This window comes from Aphidius gifuensis, linkage group LG2 (assembly GCF_014905175.1).
Source record: "Aphidius gifuensis isolate YNYX2018 linkage group LG2, ASM1490517v1, whole genome shotgun sequence".
NCBI classification, from domain to species: domain Eukaryota; kingdom Metazoa; phylum Arthropoda; class Insecta; order Hymenoptera; family Braconidae; genus Aphidius; species Aphidius gifuensis.
Window position 1 is genome coordinate 29,992,793 of NC_057789.1, and position 16,502 is coordinate 30,009,294.

At 25.0% G+C, this 16,502-nt stretch overlaps 6 protein-coding genes across 7 annotated transcripts; 2 read left to right on the top strand and 4 right to left on the bottom strand.

Annotated features, from left to right (window-relative positions):
• Positions 1-824: 824 nt before the first annotated feature.
• LOC122850292 (zinc finger protein 16-like) lies at positions 825-1,755 on the bottom strand. The gene is made up of 2 exons (XM_044149450.1): positions 1,426-1,755; positions 825-1,353 (listed from the first exon to the last, which is right to left on the bottom strand). The coding sequence occupies exons 1-2, from the start codon at positions 1,712-1,714 to the stop codon at positions 923-925; spliced, it is 720 nt and encodes a 239-aa protein (XP_044005385.1). The 5' UTR covers positions 1,715-1,755; the 3' UTR covers positions 825-922.
• A 602-nt stretch (positions 1,756-2,357) lies between these two features.
• On the bottom strand, positions 2,358-4,810 carry LOC122850269. 2 transcript variants are annotated; one of them, XM_044149404.1, is made up of 5 exons: positions 4,214-4,810; positions 3,849-4,138; positions 2,996-3,358; positions 2,810-2,935; positions 2,358-2,729 (listed from the first exon to the last, which is right to left on the bottom strand). In XM_044149404.1, exons 1-5 carry the CDS (start codon positions 4,539-4,541, stop codon positions 2,409-2,411), a joined length of 1,428 nt encoding a protein of 475 aa, XP_044005339.1. In that variant the 5' UTR covers positions 4,542-4,810; the 3' UTR covers positions 2,358-2,408. The 2 variants fall into 2 exon arrangements, with proteins under 2 accessions (XP_044005339.1, XP_044005338.1); XM_044149403.1 differs by having other exon boundaries at positions 2,358-2,741.
• Positions 4,811-5,695: 885 nt separating this feature from the next.
• Positions 5,696-9,252, bottom strand: LOC122850260 (cytosolic endo-beta-N-acetylglucosaminidase). The gene is made up of 7 exons (XM_044149390.1): positions 9,121-9,252; positions 8,193-9,030; positions 7,951-8,122; positions 7,653-7,871; positions 7,280-7,581; positions 7,011-7,202; positions 5,696-6,936 (listed from the first exon to the last, which is right to left on the bottom strand). Exons 2-7 carry the CDS (start codon positions 8,879-8,881, stop codon positions 6,813-6,815), a joined length of 1,698 nt encoding a protein of 565 aa, XP_044005325.1. The 5' UTR covers positions 8,882-9,030; positions 9,121-9,252; the 3' UTR covers positions 5,696-6,812.
• A 481-nt stretch (positions 9,253-9,733) lies between these two features.
• On the top strand, positions 9,734-11,820 carry LOC122850708 (putative inositol monophosphatase 3). The gene is made up of 7 exons (XM_044149842.1): positions 9,734-9,737; positions 10,014-10,142; positions 10,239-10,520; positions 10,656-10,767; positions 10,846-10,975; positions 11,496-11,626; positions 11,700-11,820. The coding sequence occupies exons 1-7, from the start codon at positions 9,734-9,736 to the stop codon at positions 11,818-11,820; spliced, it is 909 nt and encodes a 302-aa protein (XP_044005777.1).
• LOC122850242 (N-acetylneuraminate 9-O-acetyltransferase) lies at positions 11,192-15,238 on the top strand. The gene is made up of 8 exons (XM_044149358.1): positions 11,192-11,429; positions 11,496-11,626; positions 11,700-12,376; positions 12,448-13,955; positions 14,041-14,283; positions 14,356-14,646; positions 14,712-14,930; positions 15,018-15,238. The coding sequence occupies exons 3-8, from the start codon at positions 12,262-12,264 to the stop codon at positions 15,141-15,143; spliced, it is 2,502 nt and encodes an 833-aa protein (XP_044005293.1). The 5' UTR covers positions 11,192-11,429; positions 11,496-11,626; positions 11,700-12,261; the 3' UTR covers positions 15,144-15,238.
• LOC122850299 (mpv17-like protein 2) lies at positions 15,165-16,167 on the bottom strand. Its single transcript, XM_044149460.1, has 3 exons — positions 16,057-16,167; positions 15,810-15,978; positions 15,165-15,742 (listed from the first exon to the last, which is right to left on the bottom strand). The coding sequence occupies exons 2-3, from the start codon at positions 15,966-15,968 to the stop codon at positions 15,338-15,340; spliced, it is 564 nt and encodes a 187-aa protein (XP_044005395.1). The 5' UTR covers positions 15,969-15,978; positions 16,057-16,167; the 3' UTR covers positions 15,165-15,337.
• Between the last annotated feature and the right edge of the window lie 335 nt (positions 16,168-16,502).

Below are 16,502 nucleotides of genomic sequence, written 5' to 3' on the forward strand. Positions count from 1 at the left end.
GAAAAATTTGTTGCAATGAAATTTTGGATTTGGGTGTGTGTGTGCAAATTATAAAACAATTCCTCGACATAGTACAAAGCATAACAAAAAGATTTGAATAATCTTTAACCAATAGTCTTGATAATTTATAATCAGCCTATGAAAATGTAAAAAATAAGTAAAGAAAAAATTAACAACAAGCCTTGAATTGTTTTACAACTAATTTAAGATTTTGTGCATTTTTTATTTTCGCAACTACAATAATATTTATTTCGATGATTTAAAGAAAAAAACAATAATGATCAAAAAAAATAAAATTAAAAAATTATTATTATTACAATAATATAAATAAGTGATGATTTTTAATTTTTATTTTTTTATAAAGAGCACATAATCTCTTTTGAAAAATAAAATACAAAAAAACAATATAATGATTTTTTAAATAATAATTGTTATTAATAGACGCAAGCATTATTTAAATAAATATAACTTAATTTTTTTAGTGCTCCTATGTATCCCACAGAATATTATATATAAACAAAAAAAAAATATGTAATAAAGTCAGAGTTTAATATTCAGAATACCTTTTGTTGTTTAATATTTTTTTTTTTTTTCAATTAATTAACTTAGCTTTAACTCAACAATAAATAACAAAAATTTAAAATGTTTTTTTAATTTTTTAAATATAAAAAATAGCTTATGAAAATAAAGAAAAACATTTTGATAAATACAATAATATTATTTTTAAATTAATTTAGAGAATAATTACTAGGATTTATTAATAGTAATTTAATTGAGATATTTTTTAACTTGATAACTTGAGCAATAAATATTTTAGAATTATAATTAATATAAAAAAAAAATTATAGTCACTTTATAATGTTGCAAATATATAAGAAAATAAAATCTAAAAACTAGCTAATTATATTAATTATGTAATGAATTAAGTGCGAAGACCGGCTTGCCTCATCATCATGGCAAAATTACCAAAAACTTGAGCTGAATTTATGTCATCATTTTGAATATTATCATTGTGTTGTCGAGTATTGACATTTGTTTTATTAGCACGATTACCATTATGACTTTGTAAATGTTTTTTTAAATGATCTTTACGATAAAATGCCTTTCCACATTGTGTACATATTTGATTTTTACTTCCTGAATGAATAATCATATGACGTGCAAGATGTTCATTTCTTTTGAAAGCCTTTGAACACATTGAACACTGATAAGGTCTGTCTTTATTGTGTCCTTGTTTATGACGGTCAAGATGTTCTTTGCGTTTTAAACTAGCACCACATATATCACAAATATAAGGACGTTGTTTGTCATCATCAAGAAGTCCATGATGTTCTTCAAAGCTATAGGAACAATCTGGAAAATAATACATCAACTGAAATGATTAACTGGAATTTTTTAATTTCTAATTTATCAGCAATATCTTACCATTTACATGTCTTGTTGTTGGCTCAATGTCATATTCAATTTTTGGCTTAATGTCATGGCTGCTGTGAGATAATGATGATGTTTCTGACGATGAATGCTCATCATCATATTTTATAAATGACATCGTTGGCAATTGAACTTGGCTATTATATTTATTATGATAATTTTCACATCTTGCTAAATATTCAGATGTTAATTTAATATCAATACTCAATGGATCAGTCATTGTTGATGCATCAACTTTTTCAATTGTTTGTGTACCAAATGATTTATTATTACGTTTTATCATTTCATTATTATCTTTATTATAATTTTCATCTTTATTACTATTATTATAAATGACATTTTCATATTTTTCATCTCTTGATTCAATTGCCATGATTAATTATCATTTGTTATTTATTTTTTTTATATCACATTTATAATTATTGTCATCAAGTTTAGCTGAAATCAATGATTATTTTATTTAAAATTTAAATTATTTATTTGTTTATTTATTTATTTACTTACTTGTTTATAAAATAATAATAATATTATTATTGTGTGTTAAAAAAATGTCAAGTTATTTATTATTATTTTTGTAAATTTGCGCTGTGTGTAGATGACAAAGCATCAGCTGTTTTGTGGTTGAACAACTTTTTTTACACACTACTCTTCTTCTTCTTCTTCTTCTTCTTGTTTTTTGTCTCTCTCAAAAGATGAATATCATGAATGGTATTGCGTTGTTATATTTGCGCACCTGGTAATTTCTATTTCTATTAAGTTTAGAAATTTATTGAAATGATGATTTTTCATTTTATTACAGTAATAAAATAATCCATCAAATGACAATTTTATATTTTTCATTTTATTACTAATGAAAAAAATAAATAAATAATTTCAAATAACATTATATTTATTATTTTACATTAAAAAACATAAGAAAGTATAAGTAAATATATAAATTTTTTATTTTTTTACAAAATATATAATAATAATAATTTTTATGATTTTTTAGCATTTGACGAGTCAATTTCACTTCCATAATTACTTGATGTTCTTGATTTACGTTCTGGATCCATGCAGATTGATATAAATTCTTCAGACATTTTTTTATCAAGACCAGTATATGTCAATGAAAAATCACGTGTATTATTATCATCTTCTCCAATTGGAAGCATCATTCGCTTTGGTTCTGTTTTTGTTTCACGATTATTTTTTTTTCTTTCCATTGAATCATCATCTCCACGATGCTGCTGCTGCTGTTGCTGATGCTGATGATGATGATGATGATCAATAGCATATTTTTTTTGTCGTGGTCGATACTGTAATTTTTTCTTTAATTTAAAAAATTAATTAATCAAATTATTAGTAAATGAATTATGTTTAAATGAAAAAAAATTACCATTTGCATTGATGGTACTCGACCAAGTGGTGGCATCACCTGGGGTATCATTGGAATTGGTCCATACGCTGGAAGATGATATGCCCCTGGAGGATATTTTGAATATGGAACAGCTCCATAAGGTGTCTAAAAATATTTATCATTTTTTTTATCATCAAAAAAAATCAATCTGATAAATTAAATTACCTGTACAAGTGGCTGTAGTGTAACAAGAGGTTGATGAACAATATAAAATGGTTGTTGTTGTTGTCTCGTTGATGGTGATGGTGGTGTTGAATTCTTAGGTGAATGTGTTTGAGCAATAACCCACTGATGAACCATATTTTTAGTTTTTAATTTGCCAATATCACCATCAACATCAGTTATTTCCAATTGACTATTTGGCTCAAATGACTGTTTAACCAGGCAGCTACACAATTTTGGACTCAACTTTATACAGGTGTAACCAGCAACAAATAATTCCAACAAACTGCTCACGAGTAATCCAATGCTTGCCAACAAACCTGGCCAACTTGTACTTTCTTGTTCATATTTACCATCTCCATCAGTCTGACAAATTAATCAATTTATTATTTATTTTTAATTTCAAAATTTATGGGTTTTTTTTTATTTTTGGAATAATGAATTGACCGCTTTTAGCCTTGTCATTGAACTTTCACCGAGCCAATTTACCACATTAAAAAACTTTTATATATTTTTTTTATTATAAAATAGATATTTACTTGTTTATTTAATTTAATGACAATATTTTGATGTATAATTTTATTAAATAGATAAATTAAGTATATATATATTATAAAAAAAATAAATAAAAATATATGTATTTAAACAGGACAAAAGTCAATGGGAATGATTGCTTGTGACTAAAAGAGGCCAGTAACATAATGAAGCGAAAAATCTCTCTGTACCTCCAGGCAATGAGATAAAAAATGAAAAAAAAAAAAAGACCAATGAGAAATTCACCGCAATTTATAAACAAAAAAAAAAAAACAATTTTAAACTTTTTAAATTTAAAAGACAAACGAAAAAATCAACTTACTGATGAAATGTATAAATCAGATTCTGATGATCTTGCATCACGAACAATTGAATTAATTGCTGCAATTGTTGATAGATTAGCAAGACCAAGAGCAACAAGAGTCGTTGCAAGATGAGCCGTTGAAAAACCAGTTGATGATGAAGTTTTTGATGTTGATTCAGCAAGTGCTGCAACAAGACCAAGTGAACCAGCAACAAGTGCACTCATACCAGCCCAGAGACCAGCTCCGGATGTTCCCAATGATACACCATGAATTAACACAAGTATACCAAATGTTATTAACACAAGACCTAAAATATTAATTAAATAGTTAAATCATATGAAAATTAAATTTATTTAATAAAAATAAAAATTAATATATTTACCAAATATTAATTGTCCACATGATGTTATCATCATGATATTTGTATCATTGCTACCATTATTATTTATGTTATTTGATAATTTATTTTTGTCATTTAAATTTGTGTTATTGTTAATTTTATTATTTTTTGTATTATTTTCATTATCAGTTAAATAATTAATTGATATTTTTTCACATGATTTATTGATTAATATATCTTTTGAGTATTTTGAATCTTTACAACTATCTGTTTTAGAATCACCAGTTTTTATTGAATTTTTTGATGTATCAGATGATACATTTGACTCTAGACTACGTACAGTAGAGTCTGCTGTTATTTTATCATCCATTTTTGTTTGTTTAATAATATTTATATAGAATAATTTAAATATTTACATCACTGTGTTCACTTAGTTTCATTATTAACAACATTATCATCATCATCATCATCAACATCACAAACACAATATATAATATGCAAATAACTGTGATTATTTAATTCATCACTATTTTTTTTTTAACTGTTTTATTATATCCAAATGATTTATCAAGCATATAATAAAAAAATTATTGTACAAGTACTCGTGGTCAGTGACTGACTATGACTGATTCACTCGAGTGTACAATTTGAAGCAAAAGCAACCAAGGAATTATTTAGTTTTGTAGTGGGATTGAGCATCGTGCGTTTTACCTCAATATATTTTCTAGAATGTCTACATGTATTTTTTTTTTATTATTAAAATACAAACAACAATAACATACCTGCATTAATGTTAATAAATTGTAATAGGTTTTGATAAAATAATTATTTTTTTTGCTCATCATCTTTGACATTCACCTGAATTTAAAAAAAACATTTTAAATTATCAATCAATATTTTTACAATAATTAAAAATATTTTTTATTAAAAATATAAATATAGGTACATAATAAAATATAAAAAGTAACAGGTTTACTGTAAATTTTTATGCTTGAGAATATATAAAAATTGCGCTTTGAAAAATTGAATCGTAATCGTAGTTTACGGTACACATACGATGTGTTGTGTAGATAAATATTTAGATGCACACAATATATAATTTTTTTATATTTTTTTTAAAACAAACATAGCGGAACATTATTAACTCTATAAAAATCATCTAATTTTAATTTTAAATATATTTTTAAATTGTTTATTAATAAATTTATTATTTAATTATTTATTTACGTAATAATTATTATTAATTATTTTTTTCGTTTATGGTTTATTTAAATATATATGATTTTCAATAAAAATAAACATATTGTGAAATTTAAAATATTATTTTTCTCTCGCGCTTAGTGATTTTACAATTCAAGATATTTTAAAATATTTCCAGAGGTTTCTCTGCCTTTCTACAAAAACATCTGAGCCACTTTATATTATATACCTGCATACCACTTGTTGTTGATATATTTGTTTATTTTTTTATTATTTATTTAGCATATAAATTCTATTAAATTTCAAAATAACCAAAATTCAGTGGTTTTCATTTTTTTTTTTCCTCATATTTAAATCAATCAGTCACGTTAATTTATTTTTTATATTAAATTATAATTTTTTTTTTTTTCTTTTTTTCATTCACATTATTATGTGACAGGTGTTTCGTCACGCAGATATATTTTTTTTAGTTCCGGAAAAAGAAAAGCTTGTTTAATTTATTTTTATTTATTATTTCTATTAAAAAAAAAAATAAATTTTAATTTACAATTATTATTTTTTATTGATATTAATAATATTTTAGGTGATATTAGAAAGTTTTGTATTTGTTATTAATCGAGTATACCGGATAGACATTCCGCATGTAATTTTTGACACATAATCGATATATATTTATTTTGCTAAATAATTCATACGACGTACTTAAATATTGTATCGTAATGGTGAAAGTTTTTAAACTATTTTGCAAATTGCACATGTCAATTGACATTAACAACAATCAATTGTTAATATTATAATTTATAATATTTAATCACGTATTAATATGCTAAATGTAAAAGTGTTTATTAACATATTGTATTTATAATTTTTCTATATAATTTTATATAATTAAAAGTACATCTCAAAAGTGAAAATATATCAAGAGTCACATTCTGTTTAACCATTTTCACTTGTTTTCTTATTTTTGCAATGTTGTTTATGTACTTTTTTTTTTTTTCTAATATTTTTTATTTAATAAACTATATTTGGCCTTGTGTAGAAGTGACAAGTTGTGACATGTAAATAATAATTAAAGTTAAAGAATGTTGCTAGTTATTTACCCTTGATGAAACCACATTTGTTTGCGTGTTAAATTATTGTCAATTATCTTGAAAGATTGAGAAATTTATTGCTATCCAAATGCTAATCTATGTATATTTTTTTATTTTCTTTTTTTATATCTATTCAAATATTAATAAAAAAAGTAAATAAAATAAAAATACAGTAGGTTGAATGATCATTGACATCAGACGCCTCATCACTTTTCCTTTCACTATTTGTTTTATGATTTTTTTCTATAGTCATTATATAGCATTTTTTTTTTAATTGAAATTTATTATTTGTATTTTTTATAAAAATTATTCAACAAAAGATATAGTATGGAAAATTAATTTGTATTTATTTAACTTGACAGGCCAAGTATATTTGTCAAAGGATGAATTTTAATTTGACCAAGATAGTGCTTTCCTTTTGATTGCAATGACAATCCAATCTCTGTGATTGTCCTCATGTTGGCAATATAATAACTAAAATAAATAAATAAATAAATAATAATATTAAAAAAAATATATGATTGACAGAATTGCTTGTTAAATGTTACCTTTCTCTCCACTTTGTATCCAGTTCAAATGTCGTGTTTGACTCGATATAACTTGTTGAAGTTTCATTTATTAAAACGAGAGTCGGCCCAATTTTTTTTTTGCCAACTGGCTCTTCAGGTTCATCTTCACTTTCTCTGTGTGTCACAATTATTTGAATGTCTGTTTCAAATTCAAAATGAATTAACAGTAATCTATTTGTGAAAATTAAAATTAATATTAATCAATCAATTTCATTTAGATATTTATTTACATATTAAATATTTATTACCTGTGGTAATTGTTGACATCAGTGGTATCCAATTCAAGACATCCACCACCATTAAATGATGCCTTATCAACAAATTTTATATTATTTGGTAATTCACCATGTTCCTTGGCCTCGAATGTAATTTTATTACCTCTAATTTTTATAATCTCTTCAATTGTTTCATATATTTTTTCAATATCTTGTTTTAATTTATTTTCTTCATCTGTTGGTATATTTATCGATACAAATTTTAAATACATTACTGGCACAGAATTTTGTATATTTTGCAGGCTTAAATTATAAAATGGCTTTTCCAAATTGCACTTTAATGAAAAATTAAAAAATATTATTAATTTATTATTCATTGATGTAGCTAAATAAATATTAAACTTACAACACCATCACGACAATATTTACGCCCAACTCCATGACAAAATGATGTAACAATCATTTCATTATCATAAATTGGCACATGAACGTACAAATGTCTTGCCAATTGCGCCCAGAATATAATTTCTAATTTATCAAATGTTGATGCTCCAAAATTTTCATGTGTCCAGCCTGGTGCAAATATTGCTGCTGATAAATCATATTTTCTAATTTTTTCCAGTGCCTTTATTTAGACAAAACAAAACAAAAAACAAACAATAAATTTCTAGTAATAATTTATGATGATAATTTGAATGGCTTACATATATGGAATTTAATCCACCACCTCCAGGATTTCCTCTTCCCCATACATCAATGCCAACCCACACATCTCTAACACGATTTCTCAATGAAGCTAAATTCTTGCTTCGTTCTAATGATCCATCAGTCCAATTGTAATTAAGAAATATACCATCACAACAATTAAAATATTCTCTGCAATTATATTTAAAAATACCAGCTATTAAAATTATTTATTTTTATTAATTTAAAATTATAAACTTACTCATTTTTATCATTTAATTCATTTTGCCATTTTAATTGTCCTTCATTTGTCACACTGTCATACCAAATAATTTCTGAATCTTTAATTTCACGATGAATTGAGTCAGTTAAATATCTAACAAAATTAATTAATTTATCAACATCATTTGGTTTTATTTTATTTTCTATATTCAATAGCCATCCTTCAAAATTATAAAATTTAGCAAGTGTTATTAATGCATCAGCAAAACGTTTAGTTTCATCATAAGATGATAAAATATTATCCCATATACTTTCACCATCAGTGTGTTCAGTTATAATGGTACCAAGAACTTTGACTCCATGTTTATGAGCGACATTGATCCAGCCATATGGTGGTATTGTAATCATATGATGACTAAAGTAAATAAACACATCAATAACACTCCAGTGATAAAATGAATAAGACTCTGAATCATCTGATCCATCAATGTATTTGTCTTCAAGATAGCCTCCTTTCATGTCATGACAAACGAGAGTTCTTGGCAATCTATCACGTGTTAATTTAGCAAGTCTTGTTATATTTTTATCCAGTTCTTGTCCAGAGTATACATACTCTGTTGATTCACGAAGTTTAACAATGTCAAACCAAGGCTCTAGATGTTCTATACCAGTGTAAAGTTCATCAAGACTTTTAAATGGTTTAGCAACAAGTTTATTTTCACTGCTCATGTTTAGATAAATTATTTTAAAAAATTATAACAACGACTGGCTAGAAGTTCACGTAGATTTTGATGACAAGACACAAATGTTATCTGTGTCATTAAATTGTTATTGACTCTGTGTTGTTGTCTGTTGATGATGATACAATGATGACTGACCTGAAAAACATTTTTATTTATATAATCAATATGTGTCAAACAATTTTTATGTATATCAAAAACGGAAATGTAAAAAAATATTTATCAAACTTTTCATTTCCACAAGTGATATGTTAAATATAAATTGTTGTTATTTAATTGTTAAACTAGACCATCATCATGTTTAACTAGGTTAAGGCAACAACTTGATACATATGTTTTTATTTTTTTTCTAAATGATACCTAATAATATTTTAAATATAAATCTAATTGTAATAATAATGAATATATTTTTTTTATAATTAATAATCTTACTTTACTTGTGCTTCTTTTTTTAAAAAATATATCAAATTGCCCGCGAATTGCAAGATGTAAATAAAAACAAAGATGAAAATAGCCTGAAGTTGGTTGAAAATCAATTTATATTTTTTTCAATTCGATTATATGACATCATCATCATCACACTGTCAAAATAACAAATAAAAATAAATTAAACAAATAAAAATAAATAAAAATAAATTATTAATTTAAATTTTAAACAAGAATATTATCAACATGGATTTTTTTCAATTGTTCTTTTCTAAAATAGTTTAAGTCTAAGACAGCTGAGAGAAAAAAGAATAATTGTAAATAATAAAATAACACTTGTTGTTTGTGATTGATGATAATAATTTGTCTTATCATTTTATCAACAATAAACACGTTGCTTTAAATCATCATCCACATGGGTATAAATTAGGTATATAATGGTAACTTGAATTAATTAAAAAAAAAATCCATATAAATAAATTACTACAATATAATACGTACAATTAAAACAAATAAAATGACAATTAAAATTGGTAGCAGTGTGAGGATCCATAGATATGCCATTGGCATAAGTATAATATTATTTATATTATTTTATATTTATGCAATACGTGAAGTATCATACTTGTCATCAAGATTTAATAATAAACAAAAATTTGTATCACTACGTTCATTATTAAAAAGTTCAATAAAAGCATCAAAACTTGGTGGTATTGAAATAGCTGATGTTCATAATAATTATAAAAATATAAATATCGAAATAAAAGGTAAAACAAAAGAAGGCATTGATGATCCAGTTACAATTGCCGATTACAAATCACATTGTGCAATGTATAATTATTTACAAACAATGTTTCCAACAATAAATATTATATCTGAAGAGAGTAAAAAAAATTGTGATGATGTATTATCATCATCAGATGCAATAATTGCTGAAGAAACAATTGTATTTGATGATGATGTTGATGGTTACTATGATACGTCAATTGATCCAGATGATATAACTGTTTGGATTGATCCACTTGATGCAACTAAAGAATTTACTGAAAATTTATTAAATTATGTTACAACAATGGTTTGTATTGCAATAAAAGGTGTGCCAATTATTGGAATTATTCATAAGCCATTTGGTACATCTGATGATACATACTGGGCTTGGCCAGAGCATGGTTATTCCAAAAATTTAGCAGCAATTAAAAATAGTATTGTCAATGATGATAATGATGATGATGATGGTGGTGTTGTTAAACCAATATTAATTGTATCAAGATCACATGCTGGTGAAATTAATAACATATCTAAAAATGCTATTGGTGATAATGTCAAAATAATATCAGCTGCTGGTGCTGGTTATAAAGCACTTGAAGTTATATCTGGTAATGCAACAGCATATGTACACAATACACTTATTAAAAAATGGGACATTTGTGCTGGGGCTGCAATAATAACGTAAATATAATCAATTATTATTATCAACTATTCATAATTAATTAATTAATTATATTTTATGTAATTTTTTTGTTACAGTGCAATGGGTGGTAGTGTTACTTCATTAACTGGACAACCACTTGATAATTTTGGAGCAAAAGATAATGTCAGTCTAGATGATGGTATTTTGGCAACAATGAAACATCACAATTGGTACCTTGATAAATTTGTTAAAAAATATTAATAAGTTTTTTCTAAAATATATATAAATTTTTATAAATTATACATCATGAGTTGTTTTTTTTTTCATTGATGAATTTAAAAAAAAAACTTTGCAAGTATTTTTATCTGCAAAAAAAAGAAGAGATTCTTTTTTTTTTGTACATGTATAGGTAAAGTAAATGTATAGATATATAATATATATATTGATGCGTAATCATATGACGTTATAAATAAATTGGAGCTCAATTTAACATAACCTTTTTGATTAATCTATTAAACAATATATTACGACCAATGAATATTAATTAATTTCAAAAATGATTTATGATTTTTTTAGTCATTTTAATTATTTTTCATTGTATTATGCTGGTTGTGTGATAACAACATTTATTGTTTTGATATTAACAATAATTGTTAATAAAAAATTACAATCATCAGTGGATCCAGTTGAAAATAAAAAGGTTTCAATCAATTTATTTTAATTTATCTAGATGTTAAATTAAATAATAATAATAATAATTCAACAGAAGCAAGATGATGAAGATGAAAATGACTGGTCATCAAACGAGCCAGGACTTCAGGCTCGTTATAAACGAGCAAAATTAAAATCTTATATTCCACCAGATTTAACTAATGAACAATTAACACAAGAAAAAAAGTAAATAAAATTTTAAACAATTTATATTATCATTTATTAACAATAAAAGTAAATTAAATAATTTAAATTTTAGATCAGAGCTGGAATCATTGGCTGCAATTTATGAATTACTCAAAGAACGTAGTGATATTTATCCTGATGCAACAATGAATGATTTAAAACATCAATTAAATTTATATAAACCTGATGAATAATTGGAAATTCATTATTTAATTATAAACAAAGTCTTTTATATTTATATATTTATACTAATGTATTATTAAATTTACAAAGAGACACTCTTAATTATTGTCCATGCTAATGTTGTGATTGTTTTGACTTTTGATCTGATATTTATGTTTACACTTGCTGTCAAAAAAAAAAAAAATAATAAATAAATAGTCATGTGGCAGCAGCAAAAACATCAGATGACATAACCTAACCTACATATACATAGAGACAGACAAAAAAAAAAATTGACAACAAATAACAACAATCAATATTTAATAACAAATAATATTTACTAAATTATTTTAACAAAAATTTAAATTAAATAAAATTCATAATATTTAATATTTTAAATTGTCATTGTTATTATTATCAACATCATCAACAACATCATGTATTGATAATGAAATGAAACACAAATAGACTCCATGACGGCCGCCGAACATTTTATAAGTTTAATAACAGTAGCAAGTGCAAAAAAATTAGCAGCTTTACTTGTTGCTTGTTTTATATTTTATCATGGACTTATACATCTCATATATGGTAAATATAAATGAATCAATTGAATAATTAAATAACATCAATTAATGGTTTTTGTGTTGTAATAAATTTAGGAAGTGATTCTTGCAAGTGGCTATTGGAGGAAGGTCGTTACAAGGGTGATAAAGAATGGCAACCATATGGATGTATGATGCACAGATATACACAAACTGACAGCAGAAGATGTCTACGTTATCGTGCATTTATGGGACATAAAAATAATTTTGTATTTGTTGGTGATACGAGGATTCATCAATTGTACAAATCATTTGTTGCTCAATTTACAATTGACGGTAAAACATACTCTGATCCAATTGATTTTTCACCAAAAGTTGATCTTAATTTTAATGATATCCAGTTGGGATTGAAGGTTGAATTTTTATGGAGGCCAAGAGTCAATGATGACATGGTTAATGATTTTAAAAAATGGATGGATAATGATGTTGATGATGATAATGTACCGTCAATGATTGTTGCTGGTGCTGCTGCACATGACATACTGGCTTATAATTCAAGTGATGATATTTTGTACAATGAATATAGCACAGAAATTGTCAAGATTATTCAACCAGCTGAAAAGTTGAATAAAAAAGGTACACTATTTATTTGGATGATGCAAGATCCAGTTATCAAAGAAACACTACCACCACATTTGACAAATATTGATAATAGCCAAATAAATATATGTAATCGTGTTGCAAATGAAATTTTATCACACAATGGTGTACATATTTGGGAAAGTAGTAGATTAATTGGTGAAGGTGTACTTGAACAAAGTCCAGATGGTTATTTAGCAAGTCCACATTCAATAAGACATAAAATACAAATATTATTAAACAGTCATTGCAATGATTACATGAATTTTGGTGATGGTACATGTTGCAGCAGCCCAGAGGCAGCAACAACACTACAATTATTTACTCTAGTAACATTAATTATTTTTATTTCAATTGGTTTATGTATTTGTTTGTACAGAAAAATATTCAATAGATATGATTTTTTTTATACAAGAATTACTGAAAGCAATAATAATCCTCAAGAAATTGGAGGAAATGAGGAAGATGAGCAAGAACAAGAAGAAGAGGGACAACAAGAAAATACTAATTTACAAATATTACAAAATAATAATAATAATAATGATGGTGATGATGATGAAGAAGCACAACAATTACCAATTCAATCATCACAAAATTTCAATACACTGATAACATCAATTGCAATATTTTCAGCAATATTATCATATTTTTATTTATGTGATAGAACAAATTTTTTCATGAAAGAAAATAAATATTACAGTGAATTTAGTTTTTGGCTACCACTTGGTTATATACTTGCACTTGGTTTATTTTTTACTGAAGATTGTGAACGTGGACCAAGAGCATTAAATCGTGAACAAACAGATGAATGGCGTGGATTAATGCAAGCTGTTGTACTTATTTATCATGTTACTGGTGCCAAAAATGTATTACCAATTTATATGCATATACGTCTTATTAATTCAGCATATTTATTTTTATCTGGTTATGGACATTTTTGTTATTTTTGGCAAACTGGTGATGTGTCATTGATACGTTTTGCAAGGGTATAAATTATTTCTCATACTATTTATTGAATTGTCTCTTAATTTATCGTAATAATATTGTTTTTTTTTATTTATTTTTTTACAGGTACTTTTTAGATTAAATTTATTGACAGTTTGTTTATGTTTTTCAATGAATAGACCATATCAATTTTATCATTTTGTACCACTTGTATCATTTTGGTTTTTAATTGTATTTATCTTGGCATGGTTACCACCAAGAGTTTATTCTGGTAGTATTGTTGAGTATGGCTCTGCTCGTGCATTACTATACTTGTCATTAAAATTATTGAGTCTTGTTTTTATCATAACAATTTTCTACATGTCTGAGGTTTGTATTCAATTATTAATGATGATTGATTTAATATTAATAATGTCAATTAATTTAAATAATTTATTACAGGTTTTTTTTGAAAAAGTATTTGTTACTAGACCATGGAAAGCTCTTTTTGTAACAACTGATGATGATATTAGTGAATGGTGGTCACGATGGAGAGTTGATAGATACAGTGTTACATATGGTGTTGCATTTGGTGCTGGACTTTTGATACTTCAACGGATTGATCATATACCTGGAAGTATATTGGCACCATTTTTTGCTATTATTTCACTAGCAGCTTATACAATATTCACATTAATATGTGTGTCTGCTGCTGAATGTGAAGAAATACATTCTTATATTGTTTTTGTACCGGTAATTAATTTAATTTTACAAAAATTCTTAATTGACAAAGCTAATTTTTAATTTATTTATTTTAGATTGTTGGATATATTGTGTTGAGAAATTCAACACTTGCATTGAGAGGTAAATACTCAGTTTTACTTGCTGGTCTTGGTCGAATAAGTCTAGAGACAATTGTCAGTCAAGGACATGTTTGGCTTGCTGCTGATTCACATGGTGTTCTTGTACTACTTCCAAGATTTCCAGTTTTAAATTTACTTGTCTCGTCATTTATTTTTATATGTGCCAGTCATGAGGTAATTCAATTAATCAATCATTATTTTCTTTAAACTCTAATTATAATTACATTAATTTATGGGTGGCTTTTTTTTTTATTTTTTTAGATTCACAGATTAACAACAGTTTTAACAGCCTATGTTGTGCCAAACGATTGGAAATTAGTTGCTAGAAATCTCATTTTATTTATTGCATTTTTAGTGCCAATTGGTATTTATGATGGAATGTTTTAAAAAACAGTGTCAATATAGTCATTTATTATTATTTTTTTGTACTATTTTAATTTATTAAATGTAAATACATTTAAATAAAAAAAAAACAAAACAAAGTTTAAATAATTATTTAAATTCCGCCAGCAGAAATTATCAAAAGAAAAAAAAAAAGCAAATATTAAAATTAAATTTGTGCAGTAATTTTATTTAGTCGTTTATGAATGTTTAACTTGACTCGTGTAAATATCATAACCAAGTGATATTGTGTTATCATAAAGTACACGATATCTCGTTGGTAAAAAATAAAAATTAATAATTTGTGCTGGTGGCCAAACAATCCATTCAGCAGCATATAACTTATATGCTTTTTTACGAATTTCTGCTTTTAATTCAGGCCAGCTTGTATTTTCTAAAATACCAAGTGTCAAAAAAAATACTCCTATGTATAATGGTGAACAAATGAGCTGATCAACAATAACTTTTTTAATAACAATATTAATTGTTCTTCCTGGTAAACGAGCATCAAGATATCTATACCAATGATGACATATTATGCCAACTGTCATACCAGATATTGCCATGTGTTGAGTTCTTTTTGCACTCCATTCAGGCCACTCATTCTGTAATTAAATATCAACAATATTATTATCAATTAAATATCATTCATAATATCATTCAAATATTAACCTTTAGTATCTCATAGTGTTGCTCCAAAATATCACCAACTGCTGACAGTGATACTGATATACCAACATTTGTGTAAAATAAATATTTTGGTGTAAATAATGTATTTTTTAAGGCACATGCACGATCAACAATCACTCCAAGTCTACGAGATATGTTCATTTTTTTTCTTCTGTAAATAATTAATAATGCAATTAATGCTATGATTTTTTTTTTTTTTTTTTTTCAATAACCATTCAATATACTTTACCCTTTAAAACAAAAAATTTATTGCACGAAAAAAAAAAAAAAAAACAGATAGGTAATATTTTTAAAACATTTCAGTGATTATGTAAACGTTCGAAAAAAAAAAAATGATTAAACTAAATTGAAATATAAAAATAAAGATTAGGAAAAAATTATACAATCAGTCTATCAAAAGGTTATATATTTATTTATCAACATTGTGTGACACGTGAAGTCTCCCTAACCTCTCTAACTATTTATTTAACAATCATCATCATAATACATTAGACAATAATAATAACAACAATAATAACAATATAAATATTATAAAAGGGTCAGAATTTAATTTTAATAATTAATTAATTATTTACTTAAAAAAAAAAAAGATATTAAAAAAATAATATTGAAATTTTAAAAGTTACCGAATAATTATATCGTTTTAATTTTAAAACCATAATTTAATTAAATAAA